At 38.1% G+C, this 20714-nt stretch overlaps 3 protein-coding genes across 6 annotated transcripts in view; 2 read left to right on the top strand and 1 right to left on the bottom strand.

Moving 5' to 3' along the window:
* The first annotated feature begins 277 nt into the window (after positions 1–277).
* LOC135695314 (uncharacterized) lies at positions 278–13660 on the top strand. The gene is made up of 2 exons (XM_065214376.2): positions 278–668; positions 13134–13660. The coding sequence occupies exons 1-2, from the start codon at positions 278–280 to the stop codon at positions 13658–13660; spliced, it is 918 nt and encodes a 305-aa protein (XP_065070448.2).
* Positions 10203–20714, bottom strand: part of LOC135695312 (uncharacterized) — a 14755-nt gene continuing 4243 nt past the window's right edge. Inside the window, exons 3-5 of one of the 3 annotated variants that reach the window (XM_089108719.1) lie at positions 19000–20599; positions 17902–18092; positions 10203–17516 (exon numbers count right to left, since the gene is read on the bottom strand). In XM_089108719.1, the coding sequence (XP_088964845.1) occupies positions 16843–17516; positions 17902–18092; positions 19000–20599 (2465 nt within the window). In that variant the 3' untranslated portion in view covers positions 10203–16842. The remainder of the gene's footprint in view (positions 17517–17901; positions 18093–18999; positions 20600–20714) is intronic. The other 2 variants (XM_089108726.1, XM_065214370.2) reach the window with 2 other exon arrangements.
* LOC135695313 (uncharacterized) overlaps positions 17228–20714 on the top strand; it is a 20199-nt gene continuing 16712 nt past the window's right edge. For both annotated transcript variants that reach the window (XM_065214375.2, XM_065214373.2), the window contains exon 1: positions 17228–17367. The gene's annotated coding sequence lies outside the window, so the exon portion shown is untranslated. The remainder of the gene's footprint in view (positions 17368–20714) is intronic.

Below are 20714 nucleotides of genomic sequence, written 5' to 3'. Positions count from 1 at the left end.
TGAATTATGGCTTACATTTAAAACAGAATATCCATCAGATTTCACTTTTAATCCGAATAACATTTTTTCCGTGACCTGGCAGACCAGAAAGATATCCGATTCACACAGGTCTCTGTCTGTATGAATGACAGTCCGATTAATTCATCTGTACCTATTCATTTGTAACCTGCAGCCGTATTTACATCAATATAAATCGTTTCCTCGTCTTTTTCACTAGATTTATCTTATAATCGTTGTTACATCAAGTGGCGAAGTTATCCGAGCGACAGTGGTCAAAATGATCGAAAAGCCAGAGTCCCTGGATATATGGACAATTCAAGATGTTTTTCTAACACCACCGACAAGTCCTTGCCTCGCAGAAATGCATATTGGAGATCTAGAATCAATTGATGACATATCCGCACCTACATTTAGGAAAACTGAATCAATGATTATTAAAGACTGCATGTGGGGTGCTTCAGAAAATCACGGCTCTAGATTTCGAGAACATGCGTACACGAGGAGTTACGTTGGGGAACTCCCTCTACCAGGGAAACTTCCCGCTTTTATGGACAACTCCGAAATCTCAAGCAAATTCCTTCACACTGTGGATCCAGCTGAAGTTTTTCCTTCTGTTTCCGCTTTAGAAGAAAGAATTGCACTCAGAGACATTAGTTCACCAGAATCAGGTACATGTTTGATTTTCTTTATAATTATTTTCAAATTTTGTCGCCGGGCAGACTTTTAGGAGAGTCTTGTCGGGTAAACATTGGTTAACTATCTAAATTGGTTTGTTTCCCTTAAATTCAAAACATTTCGGTATCAACATCTATCAAGCAAAAAAATGTGGTTTTAAATCACAATTTCTTGTTAAAGTAACTGCTGCAAAAAATTTTGGTTGCTGTCAAAGGAATGCTTGTCTGAAACTGAGAAAAGTTGACAATAGATTGTAAATCGTAAGATTTCAGTGTTTCATTCACACCCTCTAAGCGTGACCCAATCATCAGAGAAGTTGTCCAGATTTTTCACACCACGACATTACATGTTGAAGTGTCGCGTGGGTTGTGTTCGAAATGAATTAATGAGCGATGATATTAATATGTCCGAAGTTGTCATAAAAGAAAGTAGGAAGAAAGGCTACAATCACTTCGCTGATATTGCTTCTCGGTGCGAGATTTTTTAAGGGAGCCTTATACCTTTCCGCTGCCAAATAAGATTTTCTTGCCAAATCTTGCGGCATCCTGAACGCTTTGTATGGGCGGAAATATATTTCAGTGACGAGGCAAAATTTGCATTTGCAAATATCAAGGATTTGGCCGCCGTTCTATTGCGTTATCTGGGATCAAAGTTTGCGGACGTAACTTCCGGATTCTCACAAAGATCGCTACAGTTTAACAGTTTCTCTGTGACCAGACATAACGATAGCAAATTCTCGGAAATTACTGTCGATGACCTGTCACGGCGATAATTGATTGTTGGTGTTTTTACATCGACTTGAAAAATTGGCCACCTCCTGGTCGGCTACTGTGACGTAAGCTGATGTGTAATACAAGTCGTCCCCCACCATTCTTGTGTTGTTTACATACTTTTCCGAGTCTGAAGTCAACTGCGGTTTACTCTGTCAAAAACATCTGATATCTGCAATCACAGCTATTTTACACCGAGATAAACCGCAATTTTATTCCCCTTCATGTCTCTTACATGCTTAATTCCCTGATGTTTCTGACAAGGGAGATGGGGCCCCAAGAAAGAGTTCACAAACATTCCTCTGAAATTAGTTGATTCACGAAATTTCTTGAAACTTCATAAGAGCAGACAAGTTCATGTCTCTTATAGCTCGATTTCCACAACAGATTTTGATAATGGCCAGACCGGGCCAAACGGCATTTCAAGCACCCTTCTGTTGTCTCTCTGCATCACCATTTTTGTTTTGAAAAGGCTTATTGCCATCCGGTTATTTGGCAGCCTTTGGTGCTATAGCTGGAGAGAAGCCACGGCAAAGTCAGAAATAGGGTAGGGGGCTTGTTCAGTGTGGGGTGAACGTTTTTACTGATAGTTACCAAAGCATCCTTTCTGTGACCTTTGTGTTGTTATCTGCAAAATCGGGTGTTTCTCAGCATAAATTTGAGGGGCCAGATTAAGAAGTTCTCTTGTACGCAAAATTATAACATCATATCATAATAATCATCATGTCGTCATCAATCAAAAGGCAGGGGAATCCCCACTATTATGCAATCGTTCCTTTTTTAGCAGAAACACCGCAAATTGTAGGGATATCAAAGAAAGGTTTTTCCTGACCTACGGAGTTTTTTCAAACGATGGGAAGTTTTTCTGGCCAACCAGGAGTATTCATTACATAAACTTTTGTTTATTTTATATAACGCAGGTTTGCCTTAACCCCATTACAGCTTATTTACTGGCTTCTACCGATGTAGTATCAGAATCCCGCTTTGTTTTTATTGCAATTACCGTTTGGGTTTTTCACCGGAAACATTTCAGACATCTAAATTTTCTTTGATTAATCACAAATCAGCGTTATTCTTTAACGTCAATGCAATATTTGGTAAATGGAAATAGGAAGTGGTCGAAAGAAAAATATCAAACATAATTTTGAATCATTATGTTTTGGGTATTTTGGCTTATACTTCATTGGTACAGAGAGGGTCAATGTACAATATTATAGTGTCCCAACGATTGGCGCCTTAAAAACAACAGATGGATTGCTATTAAGCCTAACAAACTACATAGATCTTATCAAGATGCCAGCATTGTCCATTAAGGAGGCATTTCAATCCCAAGTCTTATTTTGGACACAACGGCTGCCAAATGAGTATTGTTCACTTCACAGTTGCTTTGCTTCGGTTCTTGGTTGATCCCAACATATTTTACTGCCTGAAATTACCAAACTGCGAAAAGAACTGAGAGCAAATTGAATTTGTCAATTGTCGCTGTTTTTCACTGCAACGGTGCCAGGACTTTTGGAAACGGCATGGGGTTGCTTTTTTCACCGGACAAACGTACCAAGTTTTTTTTCTAAAAGCTGCATATAACATATTAACAGGGTTTCCTTTGTGGCCTTCCGGAACCTTGCCCCAATTCTGAACCCAGCTTAACCCTCATTTGTTCGTGCCCCTAGCAACGAAACATCTGTAGTAAAAAAATTATTTGTAGGCGAAGGGATGCGAGAGTGCGATCGATTTGTTATCATGCATTCAAGAGAGTGTTGTGAGAGCAGAACCAAGCCGAAGACTGTTATGTTGGGCAATTACACAACATTTTAATCATTTGCTCTGAGTTTGAAGGTCATTTTCTCTGGTTTTCCCAAGAAATAGGCAAATTTCTTAAGCCCTGGCATTGTCTGAAAGAAAAATTCTCATAAGCAGATGCCGACCATTACTGAAGGTGAATTAAGCCATACCAAGGCCATTGGCAAATAAATGTAATTGCGCCAACTTGCCACCCGTTAGGTATCTTAATTCAATGTAAGACGTCTTGATTAAACTAGATGCAGTTCCTAACGATCTGAAACTGAATAACTACGCTTTCCATTAGCCGTGATCAAATATAAATACAAAATACAGTTGAGTTGTATAGAAACAGACGAGCCAAAATCGTTCGATTCGGCCTAGTCAGTTTACCCTTTGTAACAACAGTGTAATGATTTACGATTATTTCATTACAGCAACCACTAATCGATATTATATAAACTGTATACACATTAATGCAGAATTCAGTGAACTTCCTTTCGTTTCTAATTATCAGTTTGTGCATTAAACAAAATACAGACAAAGATAGAACAAAAGAGGTTTATCTTGGGGAAATGTGGCATGTTTACTTTATTACTTCTTTGTCCCTGGTTGACCAGAATAAACCTATTTCCGTATTTATGGTACAAGCGACTGTTCAAATCTTTTATTCCAGACTGCACGCTTCCATTTGATTCCCCCTAGAATTGTTAATTATGATTATGATAATGACTAAAAGCGGTAAGAGAAGTGCCCTGGTTTTGATTATCATTATACAGTGATTAACAGATCACATAGATGATGCGTCAATTTGTTATTTATAAAAGGCAATTGTTTTATGATAGGCATTTATCGGCTAAAGACATGGCATTTTTGTCCATTTTACTTTGTCGTCGGAGTAGGGGTTCAAGACAACAAATAAAGAAATAAAAGGGTGGTATCTTGCATCATTGAATGGTAGGGCGACTAGAATTATATCAAATGAGAATGAAATCTTCTTTCGTTATGTAACGTCTCCTCGTCTGCTCTCACTTTTTGCAAATCGTTGTCCAATCGAAATATTTGATTATGAGGATTAACAAGGTGCCTCTTGCGCTCGTGTTGCGATTTTATCACATACCACTCCTTTGTCTATGGAATCTGGTAACTTTGGGCACTAATACCTTTCTTTGTTTTTCCTTTTTACCCATGTATATGGATTCTGGTAAAGAAAGAATTTATGAATTGAATTAAGGTTTACTTTATATCTATAACTGCATTTAGACTAGACCAAACAATGTTATAGGCGTTTTACGTCATACCGTCCATAAGTGATATCCGAGAAATCACGAACTTTCTACATGTGGCTCCACAACTTTCAAAATTATCTGTGCCCTGCCTGTTTTCTACAGGCTGGGGTCGGCCTTTGAATAGTTTAAACTATATTATATTGCTTCTTTATTTATGCAGAATATAATACGAAAAAACCAAAGAGAAGAACTTGCCCTACCCCTCTCCTTTCCCAACTTACTTTTTGTCCCCAGACATCCAAGGGTTGTTTAAACATCTACTTCCTAGAAACTGCACCCATTACCCAGGCACCTTGGGGCAGGGGGCCTCCTACCTTTTGCAAAATGGTAAGTATTTAGAAGGGCACCATCAGTAAAACCCCCTTTTTATTCGGTTTTACTCCCCGCACATTTTAAGACCCCCCACTTTTCTCAACACTCCGCGGTGCCTGTTACCCAAGGACTGCCCCCAAAAGGTACAGCATACCTATTGTGAATGCTCAATAAAGCGGGCTGTTTTGAGACTAATTCTTATGTCTTTTATACGAAGATGCCCTTTGCATACAAGCTACCTCTCTCACCCTTTTTGACGGGAAAAAAACTTTCGATACTGAGTTTTTTCAGAGGTTTCGATGTAACTCTTCTCTTTACAGAGGCCATGCTATTCTATGCACGTACTATTCTAACTCCATTCTTGTGCTTCCGAATTTTCCATGACGCTGAAAAATTTCAGCTTGCTGTCAAACACTGTCTTATTACGGCCTTATAGGATTACTCACATTGATATCTGTATCGTTATGTTCATACAATAACATGGTATCTCCCCTTTTCTTAGGTCGTAAGACATAATCGTTCGATGCTAGTCAACATCAGTTTTAATGCTGTTAGATAGACAATCAAACAATTTGGCTGCTGGTACAAAAATAATTTTGTTCCTAACACTAGTAAACAATCTTGGCAATTAGAGGGGATTGTGGTTTTGGATGCACTTTAAAGAAATTTGTTGTTGGTTTTCATATCTTTCTATCTTTGTTTTTCTTGTTTGTAAAGCCAGCTGCTCAAATGTCGAGTTCTATTCTCATGACAAAGGTCCATCAGGTGCCGTCTTTTGGCGTTCTTTTTGTCCAATTCCTCTTCATTAAGTAATGGACAATTTCTCAATGTCATTGCATTTTATAGCATGTTAGATAAGAGTTAAAAAATTATGAGCCCTGTATAATGGGTTCCTTTCAGTGTTTTTAGCGATTCTTGTTCCTGGCCTAGTGTCGATTAAGTTCAAATCCAAGGCTCTGAATCCATTCGTTACGCTAAAATCGCAGTATAAGTTACCCCTCTCTACACAGGGCGTCCCACAAAATTTATGTAACTCTTTGGAGTTCCTGTAACCAAACTCCAGCGGCTAGAGTATAGATTCCCCTAATAAAGAGGCCCCGTTAGAGCAAAGATTCCTACCGCACCCCTTTTTCAAATGGTTGAACTAATTTTTCCAGTTACAAATCCTTACCCAACAAGACTCGTTTTTATGTTTAGCCTTCAATGTTTATATGTGCTAACAAAACATCAGCCGACAAGAATGAGACTGCCCCCGCACCCCTTATGTCCGTACTTTTAGATAACTTTTGAAATTCCTGCTTTCTTTTTTATTTGTTTCTTTTGGTTGCTTGTTTGCGGTAAAAGCCACAACTTGATCAAACCTTTTCTACACGGTTCATTCTTCACTTGCCGCAAAAGTTCGTGACCAAGCCATAGCGGAAATGGGAAACTTGGAAATAGTGGATGCGCAAATTACTTCTTAACCTCGATGCGGGCTGGTGACCTCTCATGACTTCCAGGCAAACTTAGCGTGATGTTTGATTCTCCTTCGTACCATTCAGTCACATTTGCATCGCAGCAACGCTCTTACTACTTAGTTTTGCAATAATATAATGTTTACCGTAAATTCTCTTTAAAGCCCCCGCTCTCATTTTAGCCCCCTCTTTTGTGAACCCCCCTTTAGAATGCTAAAAAAATAAGCTCCCGGGGGGCTAAAAAGAGAATTTACGGTAATCGAAAACTGATTTAGCTTCTGCAGATAATCGAGGCCATCCCAGTGATTCATCAGCGGGATTAACGTTGGCCGAATCCAACTTATTCTGAAAAAAACATTTCCTTCTGTATTGAATCTGAGTTGATATTATGTCATCAAAACAATGATGTCAGTCGATTGCCTTCTCAATATTTTCGGATTTCCGTCTTTAATGTCCATAGCGGAAACATTGTGATCAATTTAGATGTCAGTTTTTACATTGATTTGGTATTGATTTGGTTGTTTGCAATTAAGGGTTTATGCACTGTTTCATAATCATCGCTACTACTACCACCATTGTTATCACCATCACAATTATCATAAATTATCATCACGATTATCAACATCGATCATCATAATCATCAATCAATGATCAATCTTTATCACCATCCCCAGCGCAATCACTAAAACTGATTTTAGATCGTCACAGGAATGTCCAAATACTTATATTCTATCGTGTCTACGAGACTTGCTCCTTGGATGAAGTGTATTAGCGCTGGAAATCTGTTGCCGAAAAGCCCAGCAGGTCAAGTAGACTTGACCCAGACACAGAGCCGAAACAAGCTGGCATTTCCAATATGCAGTGAAAAAGTTTAACAGATGTGTTCATATCTCGCACGAAACCTAACCAATACGTTTGTCCTCTATAAGCCTGGTTTGTAAGTGGTTTGTACTTCTTTAGCCGTTATCCTCTTAACATTGCATGCTTTTATGCAATAAGATTAATGCTGTGCTTTAAGCCTGGTAAATTTCTTTACCTCGATCTAATCAATAATCAACTTTGCGTACTTTAGACCTGCTTTCACAGTAATTAAACCGGTCATCCTCTCTTCTGAAATCTCTCGCTGGCCACCAGATGTTACCATCTTTTCTCGCACGCATTCGTCGTAAGATAAGCGATATTTATTTCTTAATCATTTGAACTTGCCTAGCCACTGCATGCAGATTACATTTCTTATCTTATCTACACAGTCGACTCCGTTTATAGACACAAATTTTCAAGCAATGCAGATTTCAGACTGGGCCCTCCATTGCTCCCCAACCCTCCTTCTGACCTATTTAAAACCGACACACCATGCTAGGCGTTTTTACATATTCGCACAAATTACTTCATTTATCGTGTGATTGTGAAGGTTCTTTATTTAGAAACACGACTAGATCTTCCCCGAAGATCCCTCCAGACCCCACAAACTTTCCCTGGGCCGTTTGATAATTAGCTTAGGCTGTCTAAACAGCTTGGCCGTACTTCTCAATGTCAGTGCCTGGTTTAATCTTAATCCACTTGAAAGCCAAACAAAACTGATTCGTCTAGCTGCGGTTATCAAGGTCGCGGTACTCTGCACGCAACACGCTATCCTTTCGTTTACTCAGATAGGAAATCGAGGATCGCGACGCATTCTTTAGGCCGATCCCGTGCGATTTTGCAACCATTTCGACGCGCGTCACTATTATTTGCAGATTTAAAAGTGCTTGTTAGAGACAACTGGTTTTTGTTTATCAGACAAATTACAATTTTGGTGAAATTGTAATCGAATTTGCGCGAAAATAAGACTGTCTGAGTTGCGGACAAGAATCGCGGTCGATTTTTTTGCGCCAGCACGCGAACTTTGTGTGAATGAATGGAAGATTGTGAAGCACTTGAAAAGTAATTGATTTACTTATCAGAGCTAATCACCGCAATCATTACTGTGAATATACCAATTGTTAGAATTAACATTGCATCAAATGTAACGAAAGATTAAACCGAGATCTCCACTCTCTGCTTTTTTTTGTAAATCAAAACTTCAAGGATAAGACACCCCAAGTTAAAGAAGCCTCTGAACTGATTTTGTTCTAAATTTCTTTCTTGCACTCTCGGATCCTTAAAGGTGATAATTATCTTCGGAAAAACGGACACCTCTCTTAAACGGACAATATTTTGGCCAACAGGGGCTCAAGTGTGCCAAAGTTTAGCACCACTTCCTTTTATGTTCTTATGTCTTACGTATATAACCCGAGTTTTTGTTCCCCATCATATGTTCCCTATGTTCCCCACCTACTTGACGAACCTTGCCTATATTGTTTGCCCCCTTTCTTCCGAAGCGTGATTGAAGCAGGCAATAGCTACCATAATAATAAAATGGGGTTCAAAGGCAAACGTGCAGGTTGCTTTCCTGTTAGCCACCTTCTGGCTACCTGCCTGTTTTAGAATTCTATTGCCTCTATTAACAAAGCGATGTAAACTTTCCTGACCCTTGTTTACTGGGTATGCTACTGGTTGTTTGTGGGTTTGTCGAGAGTCAAAAGATTTTCAAGCAGTTCGTCGGCATGCTTTTTACATGTGAAGACTAATTTTATTGGAAGCTTTGATCTTGTTATAGCATGCCATGTTATAAACTGCTTTCATTCTTCTTTTTGCTTACTGTTTTTCTTGGCAGAGGCTTCCTAGACCAGTCGTCTGGTAAGCTGAAAAAGCCGTAGGAGTTTCTAACCTGTCACTTGTCGCTTTGTGTTTGCCGCGACAACGAGACTTCTTTCAGTACTCAAGGTATTTTCTTCATCGCGCAAGACAAATTCAATAGTAACCTGAAAATCGGATAAAATTTAAGTTCTTAATTGATCTCTGAGCAAATGAAATTTCAGAAACCTAGGTGCACGAGAGACTTGGCTGCATGATTTTTTCCTACCTCAGCTCCAAAACGAGGTAAAGAATCTGGTGTTAGCAGAATGATCTTTATTGGCGTAAAAGTTTTGACCTCGCATCCTCTGTTGCTCTGTTCATAATTTGTTTGACTTCTGGTAAGATTTCCGCACTGATTAAGTTGAACTCAGTGCAAAATCCAGCATTCAGTGTTGTCCTATGCAATTCATTAAAGTGCAATAGCATCATACATAATAAGGTAATGTATAAACTGATTGCCTTAGCAAAGAGATTTTCTTTTCATATAAACTTCAGATAGATGAAGCAGCTATCTCGTATTCATGTTCCCTTTTTTCCGTCAAAGAACTATGGCAGTTCAGTCTCCTACAGACTCCTGTCTTGATTGACTATCACTTGGGGGGGGGGGGTGTACAATAAGATATTCGGGGCAGTATGGGGGGACTTGTTTACTAAATGCAAGTCTTTATAATTCTTTGAAAGGTATCCAAACGATATAGGTTTGCCAACAGACGCTTTTTACTGTGTGGCACCCTCCACGCTCCCCTCTCGCGGAGTACTTGCCCCAAAACCGCAATCCACGCTAAATGTACTGGTTCAGTACCCAACATGTTCATTGCCCGGCAATATGATATGCTCCGATTAGGCCCACATCCCTCTTACGCTTAAATTACTTCTGATACCCAATTCATTATATGAATATGCCACCCTGTTAAGCTATAGGCCCTTGAATAAACACAATGCGTAATACTTCTTTAGACACTGTAAGCCTCAGGAAACTGAGCCTCTTAGTAAGGGACCTTTAATTGCAGACAGATATGTTGCTGTTTTGGTCCTAAGCCGGATCATATAAATTTAACGCGGTATAAATTCATCGAAATCTGCTTTCTGGCCGTAAAATCCCTCCTCTCGTAAAATTGATGCACGAAAAGGCAACCTGATCGATTAGTGTCTCAAATGCTCAGATATTATTAAGATTTAATCACGATTTGCATTGTATTGTCTATCACGGTACTTCTAATGTCCAAGGCTGCCGCTTAGTTGGTACACAGTGCCAAGCAGTGGCGGATTTAAGGGGGGCAACTAGGGGCAGTTGCCCCTCCCTCATCGACTTGAAGCAAGTCTGGCGCCCCTTTTTTGGAAATTGTGCGCCTCTTTTGAAGAATGAGAAACAGATGAAAAAGGTTCTTGGACCGATAGGTTAATTTGCTTCAAGGATTACCCCAAAAGTTATGTTGTTTATTCTGAAAAGGTATCTGAAATTGTTGTATACAGCGCACTCTCGTAACCAATTTTTGAAAATTTTTCAGCGCCCCCACTACCAGCTGCCCCTCCTTCAAATTTGCTCTTGATCCGCTCCTGGTGCCAATCGAACAGGTTTCAACACTGACGGTCGGCTGGATACGCTTCATCTCCACGTTCCCTTTAGTTGATACCCCCTCCCCCAAATACTTCGAAGATATTTTACTACAAAATTTGCAATCAGAGGCTATACTATCACTCGATGTAACACAAAATCGCACTCCTTTTATTTGGTACTGTTTTAATAACTTCGAACAAAGAATCTTTGATCAAGATCCGGAGTTAGACCATCCTCTGCAAATCAGAGGGTCGGGAAGAGTGGCAAAGAAATTATTCTCGTTACTCCGCAAAGAAATAGAGATCTGCGGGTTTTTAAGTAGAAGAAGCCTGTTATTTAAAGGGCCACATTAAAGTCATTCTGTGCTTACCACTCTCGCCCCCCTTACTCTTTGGACTCAAATGTCAGCTATTTTATTTGAAAAAAAAGTGTTTACGAGGACAGATGCGGTAACAGTACTACAGTACCCTAGTTTTTTAACAAGGTTGAGTTAGCGAACTGTTATGCTAGTTGTGTTTAAAGCCGAAGTGCTTTTTTGTTAAAGAGACCACCTTGATTTATGCTTTGATTTTCATAGCTTCAACCCTAACCCCAACCCCAGCCACAACCCCTCTTATATTGAATCTTTGATATTTCTTACATGCTTTGGGGAATCCCTCTGTTTGACCAGCCGACTATTGAACCCCAACCCCAACCACAACCCCTCTTATATTGAATCTTTGATATTTCTTACTCGCTTCGGGGAATCCCTCTGTTTGACCAGCCGACTATTGGCAATAAGACTGTGTCTGATTAACATTCCAAACGAATGGGTTTGTGCCTCTTCGGGTGACATTTTTCATTAGCTGGTTTTTTCATTTGGATTTAGTTTGCTAAACCGACTGTGATTGAAACGGTCACCCTTACCTAATCCTATAAACCATAACATTTCCCGTTGATTCTCGTCCAAAAGAGTTTTTGTACCGGATTCTCGTGTTTAGTAATAAATCCAATGGATTTATTATGTAATGAATGGACAGCGAAAGAACGTGGAATGAATGACCACGACAGTCTAGCAATGAACCATTTCCTCAGGATTTTCAGCATTTAACTTAACATTAACCATGGTTATAAAAGGTTTGTTTATAAACACAGCAAATTGGATAGCATTTTGTTTAGTTTAGGGCATTCGATGGAAGGAAACGCACATTTCACAGAAATTTTTTGTTTGACCAGTAATGGGAAAGTTAGTAAACTGAACGAGGCAGAGAGCAAATTCATTGATCTAAACTTTGATTCGTTTACTAATATGTAATCGAAATTAGTCTGCTGCCGTTAAATATTTGTTATTCTGAAACCCACGTTGGAAGCTTGAAAGGACATATAGCTGCGAAAATAACAGTGGGAATAATTACCAGAAATTTTTGTCAAAGAAACAACGCTCAGATTTCAATGAGAGAGTTTGACAATGTTTTTCTTCCTTTTAAGCATTCAACACATGACTCGATTTTCACATTAAATCTGTCGTAAAATGACAGTTTAGTTGAAGCAATAGTGTGTTTGTAAGAACTATACTTAAAAGAGCATTTGGTCTCGTAAATATCTAGCAAAGTCTTATTGAGCGCTTTGAGCCAAGAAATTTCGCCAACCCCTGTAAAACCAAAACTAAACTACGGACGGAAAACTCTTATTGTAAGATTACTTGCGAATTTATTCACGATATTATGAATCGTGGGATAACTTGCGAATAAAGGCTTGTTTAACTGCTAAAATATTTTTAGGGTCGCGTTAACAGCGTATCTTGTTCGTGATATGAAACAACGCCAGATACAGGATCATTACAAAATCGTATTCAGATACTTATTTGAGCAAAGCCCTTTCTAACTCCATTACGTGTTACCCCGGAAATATGTACACATTTATCCCAGTATAACTCCCCGTCGGATGTCTTACAGGCTTCTACTTTTATGGTTCAAATACGGACTTAGGGAGGCGATCCGAAGGTGGCTTATTTAAGTAGATATTCGCGCGTTTAAGCGCAGATTTGCCGTTCTCAATAATACGAGATGGATAATGTATTACTGAATGCAAAATGGATATAATATGTCTCATCTTTAGTTTTGGAATGGGCTTTACTTATAAATGACAATCTATCCAATTTAATGAAATCGTTTCTTTTTTCTGTGATGGGCAGTGATACCGATCTCAATTAACCCGTGTCTATTGCCTTCGGGTGAAGATCAAATTAAGCAACTCACGAATTTGGGAATTCAACACGAACATAGTCACCGTCTTTCGTGTCTTTCGCTCTAGAATCGTTTAAAAATATTTGTATGGATCTCCCACGGCAAAGAAGCAATAGCCGTGTAGATTTTTCAAAAAGATACTCTTCTAGATATTTTGAATGTTGTATTTCCGTAAAAATTATTAATGTTATTACTTTTTATTCTTAATCCACCTTTCTACCACAAAAGTTGAAGTGAATTTTTCACAACAGTCCCCTGTGCTATACGTAACGAAATTCCTTCGCGCGGCAACTTTTCTACATTTGTTTACTGTTATTGCCAAATGTCTTATACTTATGTTTCCTTATTTGCAGACGAAGAAAGCGATGCGGATGTCGACGTTGTGACGGTAGATACAAAAGCAGCGGAGATGAAGGCTCTGCAACAGTCAGTGGAAATATTAACTCCGCCAAACACACCCGACTCAGAGCCAACAGAAAATACAAAGATTTTCAATGACGCAGCCCCAATGGAAGTTGTCGTTACAACAAGAACTAGCCAATCGCCTGCTAACGACAGCAGTGTATCAGAGAACGTCAGTAAGCGATCGAAAGAAGTCACTGCACTAAGCGAACGCTTTTCCCGCGCGTCACATAATGTCCTCGAGAGAAAACGCAGAAACGAGCTAAAAGGAAAATTCTACAGTTTGCGAGACTGTATTCCAGATCTTTCCGGCAACAAGAAAATACCGAAAGTGGTTATTTTGAAAAAGGCCATCAGTTACATTGAGTCGATCAAAGGTGAAGAAAGCACTTTAAAAACAGAGTTGCAGCGGCACAGGAAGTCAAATCAAGAACTACGGAGGCGTTTGTCTGCTATTCTTAAAGATAAATCGAGATAAGTTGATTGGCTGGCTCAACAATCCTTGTTTCCTGATAGGTTGCAATGTGTAAAAAATTACGGTGCTAGCAAATTACCTATGTTGTAATTTGCTTAAGACACTGTAAACTATCATCAATAGTTTCTGGACCTGGGTGCTGCCTCGTCTTGGTGTCTTTGCTTTACATCTGCTGCCTCGTATTGGTGTATTTGCTTTACATCAACTGCCTCGTATTGGTGTATTTGCCTAACATCAGCTGCCTCGTGTAGAGAATGAATTTATCCAGCTTAATGCTTAGCACATTGATTCTGTAAATCACAGTAGTGCATAGAAAACAGACGATTTTAGATCTAACCATCTTTGCAGCACAATTTGTCGTGTTCACCAAGATACGAACTGTCCTCTTGGTTGAAGAATCCAAACTAATCTTCATATTTGCTGGTTTATATAATATTCGTGAACATTTTCTGAATATATGCCATTTTGATAATTTTTGTAAGTTTTTAAACAACTTTGTAGTTCCATAGGATCATTGTTAATCGTTTAATCCAAGTATGTATCATTTGTAGTTAGGCATTGAACCCGCCTGTTAGTTTGAATTTTAAATCTTGATATTGTGTTAATCAGTTAAATGTATGTAACCACCCTGTAGAGAGTAGTTTGTAAGTTACCATTAGAAGTTTACGTTTAGCCGGGGGACCCCCTTTTTTGGCCTTGAACTTTTTATACTAGTGTATGGCCATCATAAGCGCTTCCATGTGGAATTATTTTTTATTTCATGTCGTTTAGAAGTTAGTTTTGTTTTTGTTTTTTTGTTGCGGCCCAAACTGCGAACCCCGCACAATCATTTTATCGAAGATGTTTTAGGCCAAAGCTTCCATAAATGCTCCAACGAACTAACCATTTTCGAACTTTGTACGAACTTTTTTCATTTTATGATTTCATTAATGTGGACAATTTTGATAAATAAAAGCTTTTAAAAGAGTTTTAATTCTTAGCAAAGAATTATTTTGGCTGTTCTGGAACAATTCCTCCTGTCATCATATGTCGACAAGCCTAATGCGGGGAAGGGGCTGTATACCCCCTATATTACGTATGCCAAAATACGCATTTGCAAACAGTTTATTGTTTTTCTAGTATTTTTTACCACGTATAATCGTTGAATGTTAGGATTGTCTAGTTTGTTTTGTGTGTCGCAGTTAGACGTAGTTATTTGTAGAATCGTGCATTTAAGAATGATCGTATAACCGAATATATATATAAATATATGAATATATAAATATAGTAGATAGACTCGTATTTTATTTAACACATCTAGTGGCGGTGCTGGCTTAAGGAATTGTTGCATAGAGTATAATGACCCTCGTCTTTGAATTGTCTTGTTTTGTATACCAAATGGATCCCTACCTTAATTTTTTGTGGTATGTACAAGAAGTGACATGACGTTTGCTTGCAATGTATTTGAGTACTGCACATTGGCAAATCGTTGTGGAAAACCGCTAGTCAAACCCAGATATTCAAGCTCTTTTTTGAGGTATGTCTAAAACTAATGTTGACCAAACATGCATGGGACATTTACCCCTAAAAATCCCTCCGTCAACGCCGCCATTAAACCAATTGTGATAAGGCTACCCCGAAACTGTTTAAAACTTAATCAAAAAAGGATTTAAATCCTTCGGTTTGCAGTAACTAATGTTATTGCCACCTATGTTGTCTTGAGGATATGTCTTTTGGTATATTAGATAAGAGCTTTTGAGTTTGGGATAGTTTTATGACACTTTATTCATTACCTCCGGGAACAGTGTTGCTTTACCATCGGTAACAGTACTGCAATACCCTAGTTTTTAACAAGGTTGAGTTAGCGAACTGTAGTGCTAGTTGTGTTTAAAGCCGGGGGACTCTTTTAACATGCACATGCAAGCTTTTATTTAGATTATTGCTATAAATATTTGTAACTTTGTAAAGACCATCTTTGTAATTTTTCTGTTAAGAACATTTTGACGTATAGTAAAGACAAGTGTGGTTGGACGAGGTGTGGAATAAAACAAAGAAAAAGCTAGAAATCTTGTTGTTTCTATTTGAAATCTCACACTGACTTTGAGATCATATTCGGGTATGTCAGGTCTTGTGGCTGAAAAATTAAATTTAATTTGAATTGGGGATTCAAAATGTTAGGCCTACACACTTTTTTTAGAGTACTGTTAATAGGAGAGCATCGAGGTTCGATTTTACAAAACAATTAGAACAAGGTAAGCACATACCGACCCTCGGAGGAAAAATCGAAGTGTGCAAATTTACTCTCATAACACAAGCACCGCGGAGCGTTGAGAAAAGTGGGGAGGGGGGGGCGAAAACCGTATAGAAAGAGGCTTTACTAGTATTTTATTACTTAATATTTGGTATTTTTAGCAAAAAGTAGAGGCGAAAGCCCCCCCCCACCCCCTCCCCTGCTCCGAGGTGCTTGTAACAACAGAAAAAAGCAAATATTATCAGCTAGTCAACCTTGCATCTAAAAAAGCAATGCGAAACGGTTTTGTAGTGGATTTAGAAACAATTTGAACATGCAATTAAAGAAATTTTAAGGTTGAAATAACTACATTGCTTAGAATTTTGGAGCCTCCAATTATCCGAAAAATAACAACATTGAAACTTTGCAAAAACTGTCTGGTTCTTATAAAAATATCTAATGGGGGCTCAGTGAATTTGATGAAAATAAGGAAAAGCGAGCTTAACTCCGGAGTCCATCTGATGGTTCTGGTGATTCCAACCTAGCAATGATCTGATGGTTTCCTGTTTCAGTTTTCATAATTGAAATGAAAAATGATTGCAGGTTTTTGCAACTCCGTAATCTCAGAGCAAGTTTTGTGCATCTTAAGTTTGATTTGAGATTGTTAAAATTTCATATAATACAACAACTTGAACAAATGATCAAAGACAAATGACACTTTATAATGTTTCCGTATGCACAAAAGGTCCAGCCTTGAGCACTGGCAGTTCGGATGATCTATCTTCTATGTTCAAATCGCCTACCATTTTCACCTAAGATTTCATGATCGTCAAAGGGACTCCCAGATTTCAACTCTGGCAATAAAAGTTCCTGACTCTCTATGTTGAAATTTCTCTTAGCGTAAACAATAGGCAGGTATCGCCTGCAACATGCTTTTTGTGAAAGGACAATTGTATGGGAAAATGAGAGTACATCTCTACAATGTTGTCTCGTCTATGCCACAAGCTTTGAGTTGTCCATGGAAAAGTGTTCTGGCATACTGGTAGATTTCATAATCTGCAGCGTTGGCGTTTTTAATTCTCTCTTTTAATTTAGACGGAACTTTGCGCGGCGTAGCTCTGTCATATACACCAGGTTTTTCGTGCGGGACAAATTGAGAAAGTCGGAAATATTTCGGAAGCCTCTTTCTGAGAAGTTTCAAGTAGAGGTTAAAATGTTCAGTTAGGCCAATGGCGGCATAGAAGTGCTTCATGTTATATTTTGCCAGTTCAACAGCTTTTGCTGTTCCATTTTCACACAGAGCTTCTTCACCGCAAAAGAATCGAGTCATGACGTTGTTTTCACAACCTCTGTGCTGTTTTTCGAAGCATTCAGATAGTGTCTCATTGAATTCTCCAGTTTCCATCATATCTCGGATCCGATTTTTGGGCCTATCTTTTGAATAACGCATGTAATGATAATGGGAAACAATCCGCTGAAATGGCTCTCTCACTTGGTTAATGTAAGTATATGATCGTTTGATTTTCATATTTGGACGGAAATAGAAATGCCCAGAGTAGACTCTACGAACCATAGATTTTGAGGCATATTTTTCAATGATATCAGGGTACGGAAAACTGTCTCCGGTTTTGTACCAGTCTTCGGTCGTTCCTGTTGAAAAAGCAGCCAATTTTAGAAACAATGATTGAACATGCTTCTTATTGATATTTAGTTGCCTAAACTTTGGACGAAGCATTTAACTTACAATAACAAACAGACTCTGAACTTTGTTGCACATCTGTGACATGGTCTGTGCCACAAGTCTGAGTGTTTTGCATGACTTACATGTTGTGTGCATGCACCTTCCATTCACAGAGAAGGAGTATGCCCAATTCAGAATCAAAGCTTTGAAAATTAGGTGTCAGGGTGCCATGCTAAGCTTTGTGATCAATGCCCCTTGGGGTTTGAGGGACTTCTGCCCCTTTTATGTTTCTGCACCTTTGCTAAAGATAACATCTGGTATGTATAAATGAAATATTTGATAATGCCTGCTTACCGATCATTATTCTGAGGTAACCTCTTTTCCTTTCTTCCAGTAAGTATTTGTTTATACTTGTGCTTGCCGTTTTGAAGATTCGATTATAAAGAACCAATTTTGGGTCTAAAGACTTGCATGATACTTTGTTAAAAAATAATAACCCATTCCTCTTTTTCTTTCTCTTGTTGGATCCCTTTCTGATGCTGATCCTGTCAATTTAACAGAATAATATTGCTAAATAGAACTTATTGCCATTAATGTTGCTTTGAAATATTTTTTATAACACAATTCATCAGAGCCTCTTTCAAGTGAGTCATCCAGCCTATAAACACCCCTACTACCTTTTTCCAAGCTCTTCTACTGCTCAACAAATATTTATTCTGTCACTCGAAATGAGTCCCTAGCTGGTTGTTGTTGCGTTTAGTCATTCCTAATACCTCAATTTATGCCAAATATGTCAAAACGATATATGTCATCTGTGCCGAAAATCTTCGCCATAAATTCACTGAAAGATCCATGATTTCAGAGTATAGAACCAGAAACTGTGGAGACCTGCAAATTCCCAAAGTTAGGTTAGAGTATGCAAAGCGAGCTTTCTATTTCTCTGGTGTCAAAAACTGGAATGATATCCCTAACAACATTCGAGAAAAAGAATCCATTGCTTGTTTAAAATAGGTTTTAGACAGTATCCTTCGAACCTTCGACAGGACCCAAACACGACCCCTTGGTAGAGCAGCAATATGCAAATAGTTCTTTTTTAATAGTTCTTTTTGTGTAAATAGTTCTTTTTTTGCTGAAAGGTATCTCGTGTAAATAAATATTGATTGATTGGTTGAGTTTTCCAAACAATATATGTATAGATTTTTGTGAATCAAACTTACACCTAAGAAATAACAGTGCTGCTCAACCTATTGACAGGCTGTGTTTCTTTGCTTGCTCTTTCTAAATCTCAAGTGAAAAGCTGAATGTTATAATAATTATTTGATTTTATCTACTAAAACTTTATCAAATTTGCTTAAAAATCAGGTAATGGTTATTCCTTAATTGCTTCTGGCAGACATGCTATAGGGTTTCGCAAATCTAAATTTTTCAAAGATATCTAAGATAAAATTTTACCTTGTTTGGTTATGCTTGTCCAGATCCTGGCTAAGTGTGTTATTTTTACTTGAAATTGAAGAAATTGCCTTTTGTGTATAGTTCAATTTTATTGTTTTATATCCAATGTCCTGACGCTTTGATAATTTTATAGTTTCAGCTGTACCTTGCATTTCTATATCTTTCAAATCTATGTTGTTATTTGTCCTTTCTTTACTGCTTGCATAACTGGTGCTGCTCATAACTGATGACATATTACTACTCTTTTTATTTCCAATCACTTGTTTGTTTGTATCTTTTCTTTCTTCATAAATGTCAGTCTTATCAAGCAAGTCTGACACACTTGCATTCAAGCTACTCAATGCTTTGGAATTTTTAGCATTTTTCAAAAAAGAATCTGATTTATTCTGTATTTTGTTTTCATCTTCATTTGCAGTAGCACTGCCTTCTTCGTCTAAGTCATCTCCAATTATCTGCTCATAATCAGATTTTTTGTTTTGTAGGTCTAAATTTTCATTTCCCTGCAATATAGAACTCTTTATTTTGCCTTTATCATTAAGCAATGCAGAGCTTCCAGTTATGTTTTTTGGCAGGACATTTCTTACTGTGTAATTTTTTTCATCAATATAGTCAATAACTGCATCTCCTTTAAGGACACTTTTCTTAGTTTTTGGCAAGTCCACTTTGCCATACCTTTTCACACTTTCATACTGTCCTGTGCTTCCATAGTCAAGCACTCTGTTAAAACTGGTTCTTGCTTTACTTTCTATTGACCTGTGGCGATTTGCAAACTGTTGCACTGAATTTTGGGAACTATCCTGCTCACTGAAACCTTTGCCACTTGTTTCAGTTTCCTCTCCTGAGCCTGAAGAATGATTTTCAGTATCAATGTTCTCTAAATATTGACTATTATTGTCAGCCCTTGAAGCTAATGTTATTGTAGAATTTTGTTTTACAGTTTTACTTGTATTCTTAACTGTAACGTATTTTGTTGACACCTTACTTCTACTGGTTAGCTGGTTACCTTCCAATTTAATACCATTCTGTTTACTATTGATTGTTGATTCCACTGTTCCCTTAATTTCATTTTTTCTATAAATATGTTGCCCCAGCACTTTTTTAGTATCACCTGGTTTTCCCTCTTTTGTGCCATTCTGTACCCTGTTTGACTCATGATCAGAATGGGTCAAGTTATCTAGCCTTTCAATGTTAAAGATAAATGTTCCTGATGAATTCAATGTTTTATTGTAAAATTCTGCTAATTCAGCTTTAGTAAGAGATCCTGGATCAAGTATTGTTTTATCAACCCTCTCGTATCTTCCAAGACCTAAGGTAGTGTTAAACAGATCCATCAAATGTTTCTTTTGGCTGAGTTCCTGTCCAGTTTCATTGCCATATTTCCTTTGCTCTCGTACGAGAAAGTCTCCTTCCTTGTATCCCAGTGTTTTGTTATCAGTACCGGCATCAAGGCCAAGTAATTTTATCTCCTCTCGCTCCTTCTCTTCATCGAGTACTTCTTCCATGTCAACCCGCTCAAACCGTTTTAGCTCAGGATTATTTGCATCATTTTTTTTGCCTTCTTTCGTCCGCCCATTTCTTTGCAATAACTCTTGCAAAGTATCTACGATGTAACAGTAATTTATTTATAAAAAACGAGTATGTAAAGCATGGATCATCATATTGTAAAACGTCTCCAAACATTTTTCTGTTTGCAGCTATACTCAAAGGTAAAAATG

The sequence above is a fragment of the Rhopilema esculentum genome, chromosome 2, assembly GCF_057945365.1.
Source record: "Rhopilema esculentum isolate cy_ngs chromosome 2, ASM5794536v1, whole genome shotgun sequence".
In the NCBI taxonomy this organism is placed as follows: Eukaryota; Metazoa; Cnidaria; class Scyphozoa; order Rhizostomeae; family Rhizostomatidae; genus Rhopilema; species Rhopilema esculentum.
This window is presented reverse-complemented; position numbering and strand designations above follow the sequence as displayed.

Excerpts from the sequence above, each read along its gene's own strand:
- LOC135695314 (XM_065214376.2), top strand. The coding sequence starts at position 278 with ATGATCGAAAAGCCAGAGTCCCTGGATATATGGACAATTCAAGATGTT. Across the intron at positions 669-13,133 it reads CATTAGTTCACCAGAATCAG|ACGAAGAAAGCGATGCGGAT; the intron begins GTACATGTTTGA and ends CCTTATTTGCAG.